The sequence below is a fragment of the Zea mays genome, chromosome 3, assembly GCF_902167145.1.
Source record: "Zea mays cultivar B73 chromosome 3, Zm-B73-REFERENCE-NAM-5.0, whole genome shotgun sequence".
Taxonomy (NCBI): Eukaryota; Viridiplantae; Streptophyta; class Magnoliopsida; order Poales; family Poaceae; genus Zea; species Zea mays.
This window is the reverse complement of record NC_050098.1, coordinates 221,959,412-221,976,399: the sequence shown is the minus strand read 5'-3', so window position 1 is coordinate 221,976,399 and position 16,988 is coordinate 221,959,412. Positions and strand designations below refer to the sequence as shown.

The window sequence follows — 16,988 nt, the reverse complement described above, 5'->3', positions numbered from 1 at the left end:
CGTCTTCTGTTGGTGAAGACACAATCTTTACTACTTGAGCTATGTAATTAGGCCGACTAAGTCGTCGAGCCCGATTGCACCACCTACCACAAGGTATGCCTCCGCTCCCCCTGTGCCACCTCTATTAGATTTTCTCCATGTTTATTTGATGTTTTCAGTTGTTTCATTGTTTTATACTTGAGTTGTAATTCTTTTAGTGCAAACCTTGGTTCTTAACCTCTAATGTTGCTTTTAACCATCTATATTTGGTGGTGATATCTGCAGGATTGGCTAAGAAAGTCTGGTGTTCACTAGAGCTACTTTGTAGAGGCTGCTCTTTTTTGTGCAGTAATACACAGTAACCTGAGAGAGAGATAAAGAAGCAGATCTTGTGCTCTATGCAGTTGACAAACAAATAACCACATCGACTTCAGAGGGATTTGAAGAAGGTTCATCACCCCGAATTGTCTTATGGAAGTAACTTGAATTATCAACTGGTATGGCATGTAAATAAACTATATTGTCATGTTAGTTAGAGGGAAGTGGGTCTACATACTGCTTAGCTAGATTAATTGTGATAGTAAGGTGTATTTTGCTGCTTTGTCAACAATTTCAATTTAGACACTTGTTTTTTGGGATGAGCTGCTAAAAACGAGCTGAAGGCTGCTACTGTAGAAAGTGTTGTGGTCATGCTTGTACAAAGAATATTTGTAAACAATGCTTCCGAGACTGTTTCCTTAGATGGAGCGCATATAAAGCTGCTCCTGTGTGGCTGAGTACATTAGTTGTTGTGTGAACTGTAGTTCTTACTGAAGTACTGTATAATCTTCTTTTGAATGTATTAAGTGTACTGGGAGCCAGAACAACCATCAGTCCTTTGGCAACCCTTCACAACAAAGTTTGTTAGATCAAACATTGCATCCAATTATCTGATCTGTAAAACAAATCTTAGTGTTCTATTTGTTTCTTGTTCAACCTTTAAATGAAGATATTCGAGTACCTAAGATTTTTTATCTGGTTAGCCAATATATTTCTGTAGATATAATAGCCAAATGATATAAATGATGATATTGATGATCTTTCTTGGTCTGAATGGAGTTTTTGCACCTATTCACGGGCTAGAGAGTTCATGCACCTATTCCCAGGCTATGACATTTTAGCTATTGGAGATTCGTCAATTTGTGTTCCGTCGCAACGCACGGGTACATACCTAGTAATCCATTTAATTTTGGTATCCACATGTCAGTTGTCGCCATTAGAGACTTACGAAAAAGCGTCGAAAATTAGTGTATATGAGGTGCATCCGACCTTCTTTGTCATTATTTGCTATCCACCTGTCGCTGCTCGTGCCCCCTCTGTCACTCCCGACTGCCCAGACCTCTCCTAGCTCTCCTAGGCCGCTCCTCGGCCAGCGGCCAACCCCAACTGCACCTTACTCATTCTGGCCACCTTAGTGCCCTTGGCCATCCCCGCCTACACTTTTATTCATCTATGTATGTATGCGTCGTGTTGACAGTGTCTCTCCGTCCATGCCTGTCCATCTTTACTCACCCGTGTGTCTCTGTCCGTCAATGGCAATTAGATATAGTTCGGTCCTATGAAGAAATATTTAATTGTTTTAACAATGACATATCCACCCGTGTAGGCCCCAAAGGGAGCATGAAGGCTACTAGTTCCCTTGAGGCGAGGTTCAAATGCGACCAACTCATCAATGTTGAAGACCCCGCTATAGTTGGAGCGAAAGCCCCAAGACAAAGACCCGAGAGCGAAGGCATCCACGACTTGGGACTCGCTGTGGCAGGTCAGGCCCCCTCACTTAGTTGGGCCATATGGGCCCGACTGTTAGCCTCACGTATGGGTACCATGCTCAGTGTAATTATACATAGGTAATCACCGTTACATAATTAGACATGTCTCCTCTAGTCCTCCTACGGCCAGGCTCAATAGAGTGGGGACGGTAAAAGGCCCACAAAAAAGCTGAAGCATTACCTTTAGTTAAAAGACGCTATGGATTGAAGCCACCCCGCATCTCACGCGCACGGCGGGCAGCGCATGCCAACACGTGGCGTAGGCTCGGACCCGAATAGTTCATTCAATCCAGCAGCAGAACAATCGAGTTGCGTCCGCCCCTTGCCCCCTCCCTCTCCGTCTCCGATTCTGGATCTGCCCATGCCGTAACCCGCAGGCTCCCGGCATCTCGTTCTCGCCTCCAAAATTCACCTTCGCCGATTGCCGCCGTGGGCCGCCGCGACGGCGTTGCGGACGCCTCGTACCACCTCCGTCGCATTCTCCGCTGACTCCCCCCTCGGTGGCGTCCCACTGCGCTCCTCAACAGCCTGCTCCATTCCCACGCCACCTCCTCTCGCTCCGCTGCGACCACCGAGGACCACCAGAGCGGGACGCCGCGGAACTCGTCGGCCACGTCCTGGCCGTCGCGCATGCTGACGACGAGGCCGTTGCCCTCCCGGGCACCCTCGACGCGGAGCTCGCGCGCGTCCTGCGAGCGCACGGCGCCGCTCAGGTACGCCTTCACCTCCTCGTAGGTGCTGTCGTTGTCGGAGACGGGGCCGTAGCGTGAGTAGCGCACCTCGCCGCCGGGCTCCGAGATGTCGATGGTCACGTAGGGGTCCACGACGTTGAGTAGGCGGCGGGCGCGCCGGCGGAGGAACAGGTTGAGGTAGGTCCAGAACAGAGGACAGGGAGGGACCTAAAAATCAAGCCCAAAGGCCCAAAGCCCGAAGTTTCTTTTCTTCCCCGCAAAGAAAGAAGGCAAGAGTTCTCGGCTTCTCGCAAGTCGCGACAGAGAAAGAGGCGGAGTTGCGGAGAAGATGCAGAGCAGCAGCATGAAGAGGGAGATCAGCGAGGCCCACAACACCATTCGCTTCGGCATCAACGCTGGCGTCAAAGCGGACCTTGCCCCGCCGCACCCGCTCCAGTCTACCATCCAATCGGTAAGGATTCGTCGCTCTCCTTCGTTTCGTGGTTCACGCGTGGTGTCGCATCGGGCGGCTCGACGAGGCGGACAAAGCCGGTGGCCAGTGCGTCCACCACCTAGGGGCGCGACCGACTCGTCTTCCCCACCGGTCTGGTGCTCCATGGAGGTGGCTGTCTCCATTGGTACCACGCAGGGCCAGGCTTGTTCCACTGGCTGCAGCGTGGACAATGACGTGAAGCCGAAGCTCTAGACGGCGATCAAAGCAGAGGAGGAACACCAGCTGAGACTACTCTACACCCGAGTGTCACAGTGGTGGCCCATGAATACGCAGGCTGGAGCTGCGATCTCGTCGCAGACCATGGGTGCAATGGGTGCAGAGGTGAGTGCCTGGATGATTCCGTCTGTTCTGTTCTTATATAATATTGAACAAATATTCAGACATGATACAAGTGCAGACTTAGGTGGATGGTTCTAAATGTTCACGGCAAAAAAATGTGTGGCGCATGGGTTTCTATCCTGAGGGTGCGCAGATCGGTCGCCATTAGAAAGATGCAGCTTCAACTACTTTGGACCAGGTGCAAACTCATGGCAGTTCTGATAGGGCACGTAAGTATTTTGCTTTCTTGATACACTTCAATCCTTCATTTGTTCCACTGCACTGACATTCGTTTCTGACAAACCCATCTCATAATCTCACTGATAAAATGGACTTTGTACTAGCTTGCTAATTTATGACACTAGATTCATTTTGAGTACACATTGTCTGGACAAAATCTAATAAAATTACAATATCCAGATGAAAGCACAAACAATATTTTTTATTGCTACTTATGTTTACATTAACCAGTGGTGGTCATTCACTCCTGACTTTCTTAAGAAAGAACGCAGACGAAATATTCAATTAGGCTTGTTTTGTTGTTCAGAAGATTTTAAATATGCTGCTTCATTCAGTTGACTGAATTTTCCAAAAATTCTCACAACTAGGATTTTTTAAAATCCGCTTTCTGAAATCATCTAAAAGAAAGCAGTGACTCACAAATTAGTAGAGAATTTTGTGAAATTATTCAAAAAAATTCAAAGTATTCAATGAGTCACTGAGATCTTTGAATAATCGATGATGCTTCATTGCTCTTTCAAACAAGTGTTACAGGAGTCATTTATAAAACCGTGGAAAAACTTTAGATAAAATTCCCATGAAATTAGTGTGAAGCAACGCAGAACATTAACATGTTGTGCACTCATGCAAGGAACAGAGCACCCAGTACTACTGGTTCTTAGATAAATGGATTAACACCCAGTACTGCAAGGAACAGAGCATCCGTGCATACCTGTTGGCAACAAAGCCTTCTGTTGCATCATTATGCATTCACTTTTGCAATGATTTTTTTGCACTGATAAAGAGAAGTAGTCTTTTATGTTATTTTGCCACCATTTGCAATAGTTCTAGCTTTACTCGTTGGCCAATTTATCAGTTGCAGGTACTAATGGTGCCAGGCTACCAGCTTTGACTATGTGATTTCATTACTTGTTGTATTTAGAAAATCTAATATTATGAAGGTCAACTTTCTTATTTTACTGAAAGTCTAAAACACACTACCTATTAACATATTAGTGCCTGCTCAAGTGCAGAAAAATGGTCAAAATCTTCCTTGTGTTGTCTTAGCAATGCTTTAGCACTCCATATATTCTATTATAATTAGGCAGGGTTGGAGAAGAAAAGCGCATCACAGGGAATATCTATGGCACTTTTATACTCATGTTCTTGTGTTTCTTGTTTGCAGCCTACACAAATCTGGAGTTTGAACACACGACAGGTGATATGCTTATCTTTTGTGGATGGACTGTTCGCTTGGCTTTTGCTGATTGAATTGGAGCTGCACTTGTAGTTTGGTAATGTTTATATACATAACTATGCGGATTGCGTTAGCTAGAATATGTCTTCCAGTACCAGGGTGAGTGGGTGACAATGGGCTCTAAATTTTACACTAAAATTTAAGAATCCGATCGGGTTATGATCAGGTTATATTTATATTTATTATTGAACTAAAATTAATTTAGGGCTCTAACAAATTGTGGAGAAACATTTTGAATCGTGATCCATTATCACCCCTACCAGTACCACATACATACCTCCCGTTGTGGTGTTTAACCCTACGTGCAGACCTTGTCACCTTATTTTGGATCGATTCCCTGTTGTATGTGGCTTGTGCTAAAACAAGAAACACTTGCAACTTTACTAGAAATTATGGTCAGACTCTCTTTCTCTGTGTTCGTTTGATTGTTGCTCTGGCTGTCTCCTGCTAACCAATTTTGTGGGAAATTCAACCTTTGAAGCATCAATGTGGTGAATAATTTCTCAAACCCTCAGTATGTTTTCCCTAATGCTGGATAAGGCGCTCTCAAAAAGGTCAGTTCCTATTTGATGGTGCATTCATTATTTGGTTGTGCATGGTTAATGGTGCCATCTTTCTTGTATGAATGCCTGGGACTCGGCCACGACCTCTGGGTGCACCTCTTCACCACCAGCGAGGCTGTGGTCAGCGCCTTCGCCTCCATGACGCCGATGCTCATCGGCTCCGTCGTGCTGGACTCCACGCAGGGGGTACTCTGCGGCGTCGCCAGGGGCTGCAGGTGGCAGCACCTGGCGGCGTGGACCAACCTGGTGGCCTTCTATGTCATCGGCTTGCCGCTCGCCATCCTTTTCGGATTCACGCTCGCCTTCCAAACCAAGGTACAATATCTGTTCTATTCTGAATGGATGAATGTTCATGTACCAAATAATTAATGAATGTTAATGTACCAAATTAACAATGCATGCCTGTGTCGTCCAGGGGCTGTGGATGGGGCAGATATGCAGCCTCCTCTGCCAGAACTACGTCCTCTTTTTTATCACCCTGTGAACCAACTGGCAGGAGTTAGACCTGACCATGTTCAACAAGGACAACGATTTTGTGTGCTAGGAATCTAGAAAGAGTTTTTATTTTCTTTTTTGCCATGTGCTGTTGCTGAAACATTGAACCATCAGCATCAGGCTTCGACAGAGCTGTCTGGTGTTTGCTCATCAATTCATCATCAGTGTAATACTACAGATTATAACATTTGGAATCTCGAAGATAGGAATTAAAAATGTTCTGATACGCCAATATAGCTGACGCTTTGTTGAACCAATTGTGGTATAAGAGGACATGACAAGCCCAAATTGGTGGGGATCCGTTAGAACCAATTGTGGAAACAGCCCAGCAGGCAGCAGAAACGCCTAGAAAACATTCCAAGGCCCCAGTCCACCGTTGTTTTGCTCGTACTAAGCCTGGACGGATCACAAAAGGCAAATCCGGACGCTTTGGCCACCATCATATCTGCACAGCGAAAAGGGAGCGAAATGAGACAGTCGGCATCGCCGTCTTTGGAGGGTGATGGAGTGTGGAGCGCCGAAATCAGAGATGATTTCCCGGTGCAGCTGCTATGTTAATCCCATGCCTAAGACGATCTTCAGGGGAGCGTGTATATAAGTGTGTAAAAATACTATTTTATATTATAGGTTGTATTGTTTATTGTGTGGAGTTTGAAATAGAGATTGAGATAAACAATAGATACGGAGAGATACCTAACATTAGTCGCTACAGTGAAAGATGGACGGGCCGGAGCTGGGAGGGACTGGGAGCTTCCGCCACCGTCGGTCCGTGGCTACTCGGCGCTAGCTCCGGCGGCAACCCAAGCAAAGTATATGTTATAGTGAAGTCGTAAGATACCGATCCCTGATGATTCCCGCACGTAATGAACTTGAAAGAAGAAACCGGAAGAATGATCGTTATTCCAAATAGAAGGATTAAATTAGTCTCATTTAGTCCTTATTTTTTACCAAACAGAAGGATTAAATTAGACACTAGTTCTTCACATGGGTGCTAAAAGGGACTAAAGGACAACATTTACTCCAATTGCCTTTCTCTAGAAAATTGACGTCATACATAGGAAACAAGAAAATGAGTATTTCGGTCTTATGTGTTGCATTTAATATATTTTGAATTTGTTTAGCCATTATAACTAAACAGGATAGGGACTAAAGTTTAGTTCTATGACTAATGAAACCAGACCTTAACATTACTATAAAACTCAAAGGAGGACACTTGACGGCTGGACCATAAAACCTGCCATCCTCAACATCTAATTATCTCGGCTACAATCAGAATTTTACATGGCAAGGTGTGTTTTTTTTTTTATTTATTCCAGCATCTTTGTAGGGCAACGTGCTTTTTTTCCAGCTAACTTGCAAAATTCTGGCAGCAGGCCATTTTCTCATCGACGCAGACACCAACTTTGCGAAATCTAGAAAAAACAAACACACAACCTCGTACGGGGGAGCTCTGCAGATATTGAACGGCAAAGCCAAACATTCTCCGCAATCCCGATGCCCTCGAACTGATCTGATGCGCGATCATGGATGCAGCCCGACATGAAGAATTCTTTCACCTGCAAAGTAAAACAGCTAGCTTTCCTCCTCCGGAGCTGCGCTAGATAGATCTTCACGCACCCCCCCTCCCGCTCTCCTGATCCACCAGCGAGCGCGCCTTTCGCTTTGCCCAGCCGTGCATTTCTTTGCCATATGTTAACGGCTCGAATCCTCCCCTCCCAAGTTTCCTCTTATTCCTTGTCGCTCGCTCTCTCTCTCTTTCTCTCTCCCCCCCTGCCGCGGAAGGAACCTGTGATTCGACGTGCTGGCGTCGTCACGTTTATATATATACGCCATGGACGAAGAGAAAGCACGGCCCTACTTTACACCTCTTCTTCGTGCGGTAGCTGTCCACACCGCATCGCACGCTGCTGGGGTTTCGCTTGCATTGGGTTCTTGTGGAGACGAAATGGGTCAGAGGCTGCTCGACCGCTTGGCGGGCTTCCTTCTTGTCGTCGTCGTCGTCGTTGTCCTCTATGGCGGTGAGTCGCTGATCCCTCGCATTCCTTTCGCACCTTCCATCTGATTGGAACAGAGCAGCACCTTCCATGTGGTCACAATAGGAACAGAGCAGCGGATAGCAGAGGCGGCGGATGGAGCGAACCCGCACAGGCTGCTGGCCACCGTCTCGGTGTCCAAGCCGTCGTACCCCACGGTTGTCACCACGCCGATGTCAGCCTACGGCGCCGACCCGGCCTCCAAGCCGTCCTACTCCACGTTCCCGTCGCTGGCGACCGGGAACGGCGGTGCCGGTGCCGGTGCCGGTGCAGGCGGTGGTGGTGCAGCTGCAGGCAGTGGCGGGGGCGGCGGGACGTGGTGCGTGGCCAGCCAGAGCGCCAGCCCGACCGCGCTGCAGGTCGCGCTGGACTACGCCTGCGGCTACGGCGCGGACTGCTCCGCGATCCAGCAGGGCGGGAGCTGCTTCAACCCGGACACCGTCCACGACCACGCGTCCTACGCCTTCAACAGCTACTACCAGAAGAACCCCGCCCCGACCAGCTGCGACTTCGGCGGCACGGCCACCATCACCAACACCGATCCCAGTAAGCAAGCTCACCGCCATGACCGCATTTCTTGGCGAAGTATTTTATCAGTAGACAACCTCTTACTACAAATATTTGTGTATCTCACCCTCTCAAGAATTTCCTTCCGGCTTGCAGGTTCAGGGTCGTGCCAGTACCCATCATCAAGGTACGCGCTCGTTCTGCGTCCACGCGAATCCAACTCATCCAAGCAAAGAACAAAAACAAAACCTGACTGCTATTCGAAACGGTGGCTAAAAATTTGTTATCTTGTGGAATGGCAGCGGCGGCGGCGGCGCTCAGAACATGGTGCCCCCGCCATCCCCGACGACGACCATGCCGCCGACAGTCCCCAGTACCGTCCCGATGACCCCGACGCCGACGGCGCCGGACACCGGTACCCCGGTCTACGGGCTGTCCCCGCCCGACTACAGCGGCTCAACTTCCCCTCCCGGCTACGGATCGACGTCTCCCCCGGACTACAACGACGTCAGCGCCGCCGCCGCGAGGGTGAGGCAGCAGGGCGGCGCGGCGCTGGCGCTGACGCTTCTGTGCGTCGTCGTCGCGACAGTGTCGCTGCGCGTCTCCAAATGAGAGCGCGCGGAGCTAGGTGGAGATTATACAGGGCGGTCTCAGGCGAGACGTACGTTACGTGGCGCGCCCCGTACGTGGTGGCTGGCTGAAAGACGCAGAGGTCCGTCGTCGCCGTGGACCGACGGTGGTGTGGTGCCCGGCCAGCCGGGGGGAGCTTCCGAGCAGAGTCGCAAGTCTGCTTACTGTTGTATAAGAAATGTGACGAGCTTCCTAGCAACGCCTATAATATAGGCCATTCCACTGTTGTACTTAGGAGTATGTCAGAAAATTCTTTTCTTTGCTCTCTCCGTTTGCTCATGCTGAATAATATAGTTATGATAAAGTAAGGAGCGAACAATTAAGCTTTGAAGTAGCTGTAGCTTGCGATTTTGTTACTAGGATTTAATCTCCGTTTTAGGGAGAATCGGAAATTAAAGGGTGTTTGATTTAAGGAATCACTACATCCAAATTGAGGTGGTGCATCATAGGTTTATTCCTCAAATTTGGTGAGATGAACTTATTCCTCATATTAGTACTAAATAACTAACTATGAGGAATGAGGTGGTGATGGATCAACTCATTCCATTCCACAAACCAAACAAAAATAGTGAGAAGCGAGAAGATAATGAATTAGCTCATTCCTCAAACAAACACCCTATAAACATACACATCGCATCCATGGTTCCAAAGGCGCATTCACGCAGTCAATGATTCTATAGTGCTACACCCAGTCTTCAAATACTTGATTGAACAAAGAAAAAAAACAAAGTCTCGTGCCAAAAAAACGTAAAAAAAAACAAGGCCATAACGAGTGCAAAAAACGCAAAACAAAGGCACATCTAGAACTTCAGATCTCACAAACCTGGTGTATTAATTTGAGTTGCAAACCATCTAAGCTAACAAAATCCTGTGTTAAAATGGAACCTAAACGTATTTATTAGGGGTATTATAGGAAAAAACAACCTCATTTAATAGCTCCATTGCATGATATACGTGGTCATGCCCAAAACATCGAGTTTAGAAAACCAGAGGGAGTATCAAATATAGAAAAAAAAATGTTAGGAGAGACTTCTCTTCATATTTTCTAACTCTAACTATCTATTTCAAGCATACCTAGTGACACTACTTTATAGGAATGGCCAAGGAAGAGCTCCATGCTCCTAGTCCCAGATGCAGTAGCAGGGCTCGAGCCATCCTACTCTGATGCTAGATATATCTTTTATTAAATGGTTCTATGGCTTGGTCAAGCAAGACCTAACTTGAATCTATTCTCCTGACCACTTGCATTGATCGGAGGCGTAAGGCGCAACCCTATTCTTTATTGTGGTTCTCGGCTACAGACACTATATGAATCGTAGACAGGGTTGGCACAGTGAACAATTCCTAGCTCTGTTAACCCTAGCCACCACAAGCTCTTGGGTCTCGATCATCTCCTAGACAAGGATGACAACAAATAAAGTGAGGGTCTGTGTATGGTTTTATGCCCGCAGATAAGGATACGAATTTAGATCTGTACCCAACGGGTTTATTTTCATGGGTATAAAACACTTTAATCATGTACCCGTATACCTAGGGCTGGATATCGAGACGGTTCGGCTCGACCGAACGTGAGCTGGCTTGGCTCATTAAGGAACTGAAATAGAGAATCAGCTCTGCTCGGCTTGTTCACAAGCTCGATCTGGCTCGTTTAGCTCATGAGCCGCAGCGAAAAAACAACATACATACACACACAATATAATCAGTTACTAGTTAATTTTAGTCCAATTTAACACCAAAAAAGAGTAATAATACTTACAATTTCATATACCACATCAATCCAGCATCAAATTAACTCATTTTGTCACTTATTAGTTCATCTAACACAAGAATAGACTTTGTTTTGCTGATAAACGGTTGTTCGTTCGAGCTAAAAGGCTCACTTGAGCTCAGTTCGAGCTTACTCGTAAACCAAGCTAAAATGTAACTTAGCTTGTGAATTGGGAGGAGAACTCAAGTTGACTCGCTAATAAACCAAGTCGAACGAGTTCACAAGAGTATTTGTCTAGCCCTTTATACATCCACGAATCCGCGTATATATATATACTTAGAATTAGTTTGTCAACCACATTTTACCAAAGAATTTTTATTTTCTTAGAGCTAGTTTGGGAACATTATTTTCCCAAGGATTTTTCATTTTCCTAAGAGAAATTAGTTCATTTCTGCTTGGGAAATTGGAAATCCCATGAAAAAATGGGAATGCCAAACTAGTCCTTAAAGAAAATTAGTTCATTTTTCTTGAAAAATATGAATCATTTTGAAAAATGGAGTTCCCACTTCCGCCCCTCAGAGGAAACTCTAGCTCTGTTCCGTCCCCATATCCTGCCATCCGTGGAGTGGCGCGGTACTTGCGGCGCCTACGAATTGGGGGAAACTCGAGTGAGATCATGCGCCATGGCAACGGCGGGTTCTCGTCAACTCTGCCAACCGTGTTCCCTCGCAGGATAAAAGGCCGCGCTCCCGTCGGCGCTGCGGTGGAAGAAGCCGCGCGCGCGGGAACGTGCTGGCGGCGCTGTTCCAGCGCGCGGCGTACCACCTGCTGAGGCTGCTGGAGTCCGTGGCGGTGGTGGTGGTGGCGGCGGCAGTGGCGCAGCTCCTGCTTCTTCTTCGTGCGCTTCGGCTCCACGTCAGAGTGCTCTAGCGGCGCCACTTCGCTCTGGATGACAAACTACAGACGTCATGAGAACTTTGCCATTCGGCCGCATCCACCGAGTAGTGACTAGCTAGCTAGAGTGGTCTGCATTTCACGCAAACGCCAAAAGCACAATCAACCATCAACAACTTAACAAATCTGTTTTCTATCTGCCTAAAAAAACCAGTATCCTCTCTCCGATTTGCTCAGTCATCAAACCTATGCAGCCAACCCAGCAACAGAACGAGAGCTTGGTTGTGCACTTGTGTTTGTGCAGTAGGCATCGGCGACGGCTTGGCCCCCTGCACTGCTTGCATGATATCGCAACTTGCCTGCGCTGCGACTGCGAGCACTAGAGTAGTCAGTAGAGTAGTAGAGGCATTTAGCCATCCGAGTCAGGTGCGGGGCCGTGGAGTGGAGCACAAGTTCAAGTACTTGTCATGTCGTGCCCCCAAAGGCTTCCCTGCCCGCCCGCCACTGGCCCATGGGGTTTATAGGCTGTTACTATGCTTGACAGCTTGAGCAACGAACACCCAGCTATGGCGACATGACGCCACAACTTCTGCCATTTGTGCGGGAGAGAGAATCGTTGGTCTTCGAAGGCACCGCACCTGAGACCTGAAGAGGCAGCGATGCCCAAACGTGTAACGTGCCGCTACGACGTTGCTGTGCTCTCGTCCTACTCCTACCTACGTACGCCCTCCGTGACGGAAAAAAATTTGTTGCAGCCCGGCTGCAAATCAGGCTGTTTGCAGCCCCTCACAAAAAGGAGGATAGGCTCCACCTGCAGGTCCACCAGATAACGTTTTAGTTGTATTATTTACCTGCGGGTGGGACCTATCCTCCTTTTTGTGAGGGGCTGCAAACAGCCTGGTTTACAGCCGGACTGCAACAAATTTTTTTCCTCCGTGACTCCCTCCCTCTATAAAGAGAGCTCCAACGCCGCCTCCGGCTCTTTGGGCTTCCAATCCTTCCCCTCTCGGCAGCTATCCGTCGCCAGTGCGTGTTTTTGTTTCCCGCTCTCGCGATCTCTACTCTCGTCTCTCGTGCAAGCTCTAAGGCAAGGATGGGGCGTAGGACATGTGGCACGGCCTTCATCCTTCTCTACGTGCTGTCTACGTCGACATTGCCCGCGTCGTCATCGAACACCGGCGACGGCCTCATCCGCATCCCGCTGAAGAAGAGATCGATAATGGACACCATCTACGGCGACCTCCTGCCGAAGCCGAGCGCGCCGGAGGAGAAGGAGAAGCAAGCCGTCGACGACCCGGTGCGGGACGCCATAGCCCGAGCACGCGAGCGGCAGCACGAAATGCTGGTCCAGGCCGCTGCCACGGAACGCAGGCGCAGGTACTACTGGAGCTACAGCGGGGCCGGGGGCAAGGGAAACGGCAGCCGTCTGCATGACGGAGGCCAGGGCGAGGGGTCGGGGAGCATCGCCATCGTTGCGCTCAAGAACTTCCTCAACGCCCAGTACTTTGGGCAGATCGGGGTCGGCTGCCCGCCGCAGAACTTCACCGTCGTCTTCGACACCGGGAGCGCCAACCTCTGGGTCCCTTCTGCCAAGTGCTTTTTCTCGGTGAGAATGGCGTGTGCCGTATATGCTTTTTTGCCTTTGCTTTCCTTCTTGCTCTCGTTTTCGATGTCTGTCGTGCTTGGGGACAGTTTATTTGTTTGCTAGTACGTACTCTACTCATCTTTTGGTTGCCCTCTGCAAACAGCTCGCGTGTTTATTCCATCCCAAGTATGACTCCCGCCAGTCCAGCACTTACAAACCGAATGGTACGTACGGCTCTCTATATATTCAGACCATCACTTCCACTGCAACTATGATTGCTGTTGCCTGTTGCCTTGTTGGTTTGAGCTCTGCATCTCTTTTCGGTATATATTCAGGAACACCGGCTTCTATTCACTACGGGACGGGAGGGATTGCTGGTTTTTACAGCCAAGACCAGGTCACGGTTGGCAATCTGGTAGTTCAAAACCAGGTGCTTCATTTCCCATCTTGTTACTTACCAAATTCACTTCACATGTGAAATAAACAGCACTGGTTTTACTGAACCCAACTGAACCACCCAGGAGTTCATCGAAGCCACTCACGAGCCTGGCTTCACCTTTCTACTGGCAAAATTCGACGGCATCCTCGGGCTTGCATTTCAGGAAATTTCAGTTGAAGGTTCACTTCCAGTATGGTACGACAGCTGCCGTTGTTTAACTTGTTCTAGTTTTCTATAGAGTCTGATGATCTAGCATTTACTTGCCACAACGACAACTGAGTGTGCGCCTTAGATTTCATGCCAGGGATATCGCATCAACTGCAAAAACAAAAAAGATCACAAGTAACTTACCAGTGCAGCTGTCGTTAAATACAATCTTGCTTTCATGATTATGGTACCAATAGCTCTTTTTTTTTTCCTAACAAATACTTGTGCTCAGTAGCTATTCTGACGAAACAATCTCTTATTCATCAAGCAAAGGCTCCATCATGAAGTTATCATACACAGTTCGTAACTAAACATTTACTTGCATTGAACTGTTTTCTACTTTGCGGGAAATCGCATTGAAAATGTGGTGTCAGGTACAATATGGTGAACCAAAACCTAGTGGCGCAGCCTGTTTTCTCCTTCTGGTTAAACCGGAACCCATTCGACGGGGAAGGGGGCGAAATTGTGTTTGGAGGTTCTGACGAACAGCATTACAAAGGAAGCCATACGTACACCAGGGTCACTCGGAAAGGCTACTGGCAGGTTGGGGTTTCTCGTCTGAACTCCTGAAAGCGATGTTATCTCATAGTATAGCTTTTTTTTTTCTTTCTTCAGAGCTTGCTTGTCTTGTTCTGATGTCCATGTTTGCAGTTTGAAATGGGTGACTTTCTCATTGGCGGAAGGAGCACTGGTACAATGCGTTAAAGCTCGTGTTTACTGCATCAGACACCAGGCATGCTTATATGGTTGCGACAATTTGTTTCTCTGATAGACAATGTGTGTGGTGGTGATAGGAATCTGTGTGGATGGTTGTGCGGCCATTGCAGACTCTGGGACTTCGCTGATTGCTGGTCCTCTAGTAAGCAAAATATCACTGATGTATACCTTATGTTTATTACACAAATGTGCTAACAAAAGCCTTGAAACTGGCGTTGAAATTACTGTCTCATGAGGGAGGGTTTTTTTTCATAGTATAGTAGTATCCTCTACTGTGCAGGTTGCCATTGCCCAGATCAATGAACAGATTGGAGCGGCCGGGGTGGTCAACCAAGAGTGCAAACAGGTCGTTGCTGGTTACGGGCTACAAATTGCAGGGCTGCTGGAAGCTCAGGTTGTTAGAGAAAACGGATGAACTCTGTTCTTACTTAGTGACGAGTCACGTAAATAATCCAGCTTCTTTGGTTAACATTCAGCAGACACCACCATCAGAAGTGTGCTCGAAGGTCGGGCTCTGCACGTTCGATGGGACACGCGGAGTAAGGTTCGTGCAATGGCTGGAAAGTTCTGGCCGTGGTTCTTGAAATCAATTTAAATTTCAGATAAAGCCTTCCTTCCTTCCCTTTACAGTTCTTCTTCATGCTCCTCCGGTCGCAGTGCTGCTGGCATCGAGAGTGTACCGGGATCCGTAGACGGCATGGCGGAAGCTCTATGCAACGCGTGCGAGATAGTAGTGTTCTGGACGCAAAGCGAGCTGAGCCCGAACAGGAGCAACGAGGGCACGCTGGAGTACGTGGACAGGGTGAGTGAGAGGCTATCTCGACTCGAGCCACTGGTTCTTCCTTCGTCTTCGCCAGACATGTCTAACCCCAGAAGTTGAGTTGCATCCATCGACGTACGTATACAGCTCTGCGAAAGCATGCCCGATCCGGTGGGGTCGCGCGTGGACTGCGGACGCGTGGGTTCCCTGCAGACCGTTGCGTTCAGCATCGGTGGAAGGGCGTTCGAGCTCCGGCCTGACCAGGTGAACATAACTTGCCTGAACCTTTGCTGCTTGTCAATTCAGGGAGTGAGCTAGTTAGTAGTAGTAATGGCATGCAACTGAAAAGGCCGTCTTCCTGTTGTGGAGCAGTACGTCCTCAAGGTCGGCGAGGGGTTCGCCGCGCACTGCATCAGCGGGTTCACGGCTCTGGACGTGCCCCCTCCGGTAGGCCCTCTGTGGTAAGTAAGATCGAAGAAGAAACCGCGTTTCCCTGGCTTTCTTCCATGGGATGCCGCCGTCCCTGCCTGCCTGAATCTTGTTCGTGGAACCGACGCAGGATACTGGGTGACGTCTTCATGGGAGCCTACCATACCATCTTTGACTACGGCAAGATGAGGATCGGGTTCGCAGATTCCGCGTGAGACACGGGCGTTCTTCCACTAATGACCGCGACCACTATAGCTGCAGTATGTTCCTCAGAGAAGCCCTGCGTGGTGTAGTGCTGGATTTTCACTACTACGCCCTGCAGAGCTTTTCTCGAGCTTCTGTAGAGCACATACACTACGCGCAGGACAAATGTGTATCGCTGCATCGAGAAAGAAATAAAGGAAACAATGCAAAAAAAAGAAAGATCATGTATTAGTTTTCTTTATCTTTAATTTATGCACCCAGAATCCCAGATATATCAGCAGAGCCAAAGAGTGGCGGACACTGCGACTATTTTCATTGACGAGTATCGAATGCCCTTTGCGCTGCTGACGAGGAAGCACCAGATCGTCATCATAGGAACCTAACATTATGTGTGGGAATTGAAACAGAGAACCAGTCTGCAGCATAAATGCGTAATCAAAGGGGGATTAAAGCAGCCTCCTGGGTGCACACTGCACAAAGTGGTCATTCCAAAAGCTTTTTTTTGTTGTTGTTGTTGGCATCGTCCCGTTCCCACTGCCACCAAAATCTCTGAGAATGCAAGCTTTTGCTGGGTCAGGGGTCAGGACATGGGACTAGTAAACCCACAGGTCTCCCTCTGCGGCACGGGAAGAATCATCACGTCGGAATGTAATCCTGGCCTGTTCGGTTCCGGTGAATTGAGTATCCGGAATGATTTCTATCTGGATTGTTTGTCTAATTCATATAAGGTTTCATGGACCGGAACAATTCTTAGTGAAATCCGGCATAAACAAACAGGCCCTTAATCACACTCTAATCCAAATGTAACCGAACAGAGCCTAAGGAAATAGATAACCAAGCGTGTTAACACTAGTGATTATGGTTGCTAATATTGTCGGCAGTGGCGAGTTGTGTGTAATAAAGGTGAAGGAAATGTTATTTTTGAGACTTACAAAGGTAGGAGTGGAGTATACTTTTAGTTTTCTAACAGGGTGAGACTACTTAAACTTTTGATGATTTTTTTTTTTAAAAAGATGTAGTATAAAATATATTCTATATCGTATCTAATGA

At 48.0% G+C, this 16,988-nt stretch overlaps 2 protein-coding genes across 18 annotated transcripts; both read left to right on the top strand.

The window, feature by feature from the left end:
• The first annotated feature begins 1,837 nt into the window (after positions 1 to 1,837).
• LOC100192780 (uncharacterized) lies at positions 1,838 to 9,408 on the top strand. 14 transcript variants are annotated; one of them, NM_001358552.1, is made up of 9 exons: positions 2,176 to 3,293; positions 3,370 to 3,520; positions 4,696 to 4,728; positions 5,249 to 5,321; positions 5,441 to 5,645; positions 5,746 to 7,843; positions 7,925 to 8,404; positions 8,522 to 8,552; positions 8,668 to 9,262. In NM_001358552.1, exons 6-9 carry the CDS (start codon positions 7,515 to 7,517, stop codon positions 9,064 to 9,066), a joined length of 1,239 nt encoding a protein of 412 aa, NP_001345481.1. In that variant the 5' UTR covers positions 2,176 to 3,293; positions 3,370 to 3,520; positions 4,696 to 4,728; positions 5,249 to 5,321; positions 5,441 to 5,645; positions 5,746 to 7,514; the 3' UTR covers positions 9,067 to 9,262. The 14 variants fall into 14 exon arrangements, with proteins under 14 accessions (XP_020405037.1, XP_020405041.2, XP_020405040.1 ...); XM_020549448.3 differs by having other exon boundaries at positions 1,838 to 3,293; positions 7,902 to 9,408; XM_020549452.3 differs by having other exon boundaries at positions 1,838 to 3,293; positions 4,696 to 5,645; positions 8,668 to 9,408.
• Positions 9,409 to 12,571: 3,163 nt separating this feature from the next.
• Positions 12,572 to 16,253, top strand: LOC100383486 (uncharacterized). Of its 4 annotated transcripts, none has more exons than XM_008674987.2 (13): positions 12,572 to 13,203; positions 13,346 to 13,406; positions 13,518 to 13,612; positions 13,704 to 13,816; positions 14,203 to 14,371; positions 14,480 to 14,519; positions 14,623 to 14,687; positions 14,826 to 14,939; positions 15,025 to 15,089; positions 15,176 to 15,347; positions 15,453 to 15,569; positions 15,678 to 15,766; positions 15,865 to 16,253. In XM_008674987.2, the coding sequence occupies exons 1-13, from the start codon at positions 12,691 to 12,693 to the stop codon at positions 15,947 to 15,949; spliced, it is 1,698 nt and encodes a 565-aa protein (XP_008673209.1). In that variant the 5' UTR covers positions 12,572 to 12,690; the 3' UTR covers positions 15,950 to 16,253. The 4 variants fall into 4 exon arrangements, with proteins under 4 accessions (XP_008673209.1, XP_008673208.1, XP_008673210.1 ...); XM_008674986.2 differs by having other exon boundaries at positions 15,022 to 15,089; XM_008674988.2 differs by having other exon boundaries at positions 15,022 to 15,089; positions 15,203 to 15,347; positions 15,865 to 16,190.
• Positions 16,254 to 16,988: the final 735 nt, after the last annotated feature.

What these genes read in the sequence shown, in the direction of transcription:
- LOC100383486 (XM_008674986.2), top strand. Translation starts at nt 12,691, where the DNA reads ATGGGGCGTAGGACATGTGGCACGGCCTTCATCCTTCTCTACGTGCTG. An exon ending in CGCTGGAGTACGTGGACAGG is followed by an intron (nt 15,348 to 15,452) that starts GTGAGTGAGAGG and finishes GTACGTATACAG; the next exon opens with CTCTGCGAAAGCATGCCCGA. An exon ending in TCGAGCTCCGGCCTGACCAG is followed by an intron (nt 15,570 to 15,677) that starts GTGAACATAACT and finishes GTTGTGGAGCAG; the next exon opens with TACGTCCTCAAGGTCGGCGA.
- LOC100192780 (XM_020549448.3), top strand. Translation starts at nt 7,515, where the DNA reads ATGTTAACGGCTCGAATCCTCCCCTCCCAAGTTTCCTCTTATTCCTTG. An exon ending in CGTCGTTGTCCTCTATGGCG is followed by an intron (nt 7,844 to 7,901) that starts GTGAGTCGCTGA and finishes GGAACAGAGCAG; the next exon opens with CACCTTCCATGTGGTCACAA.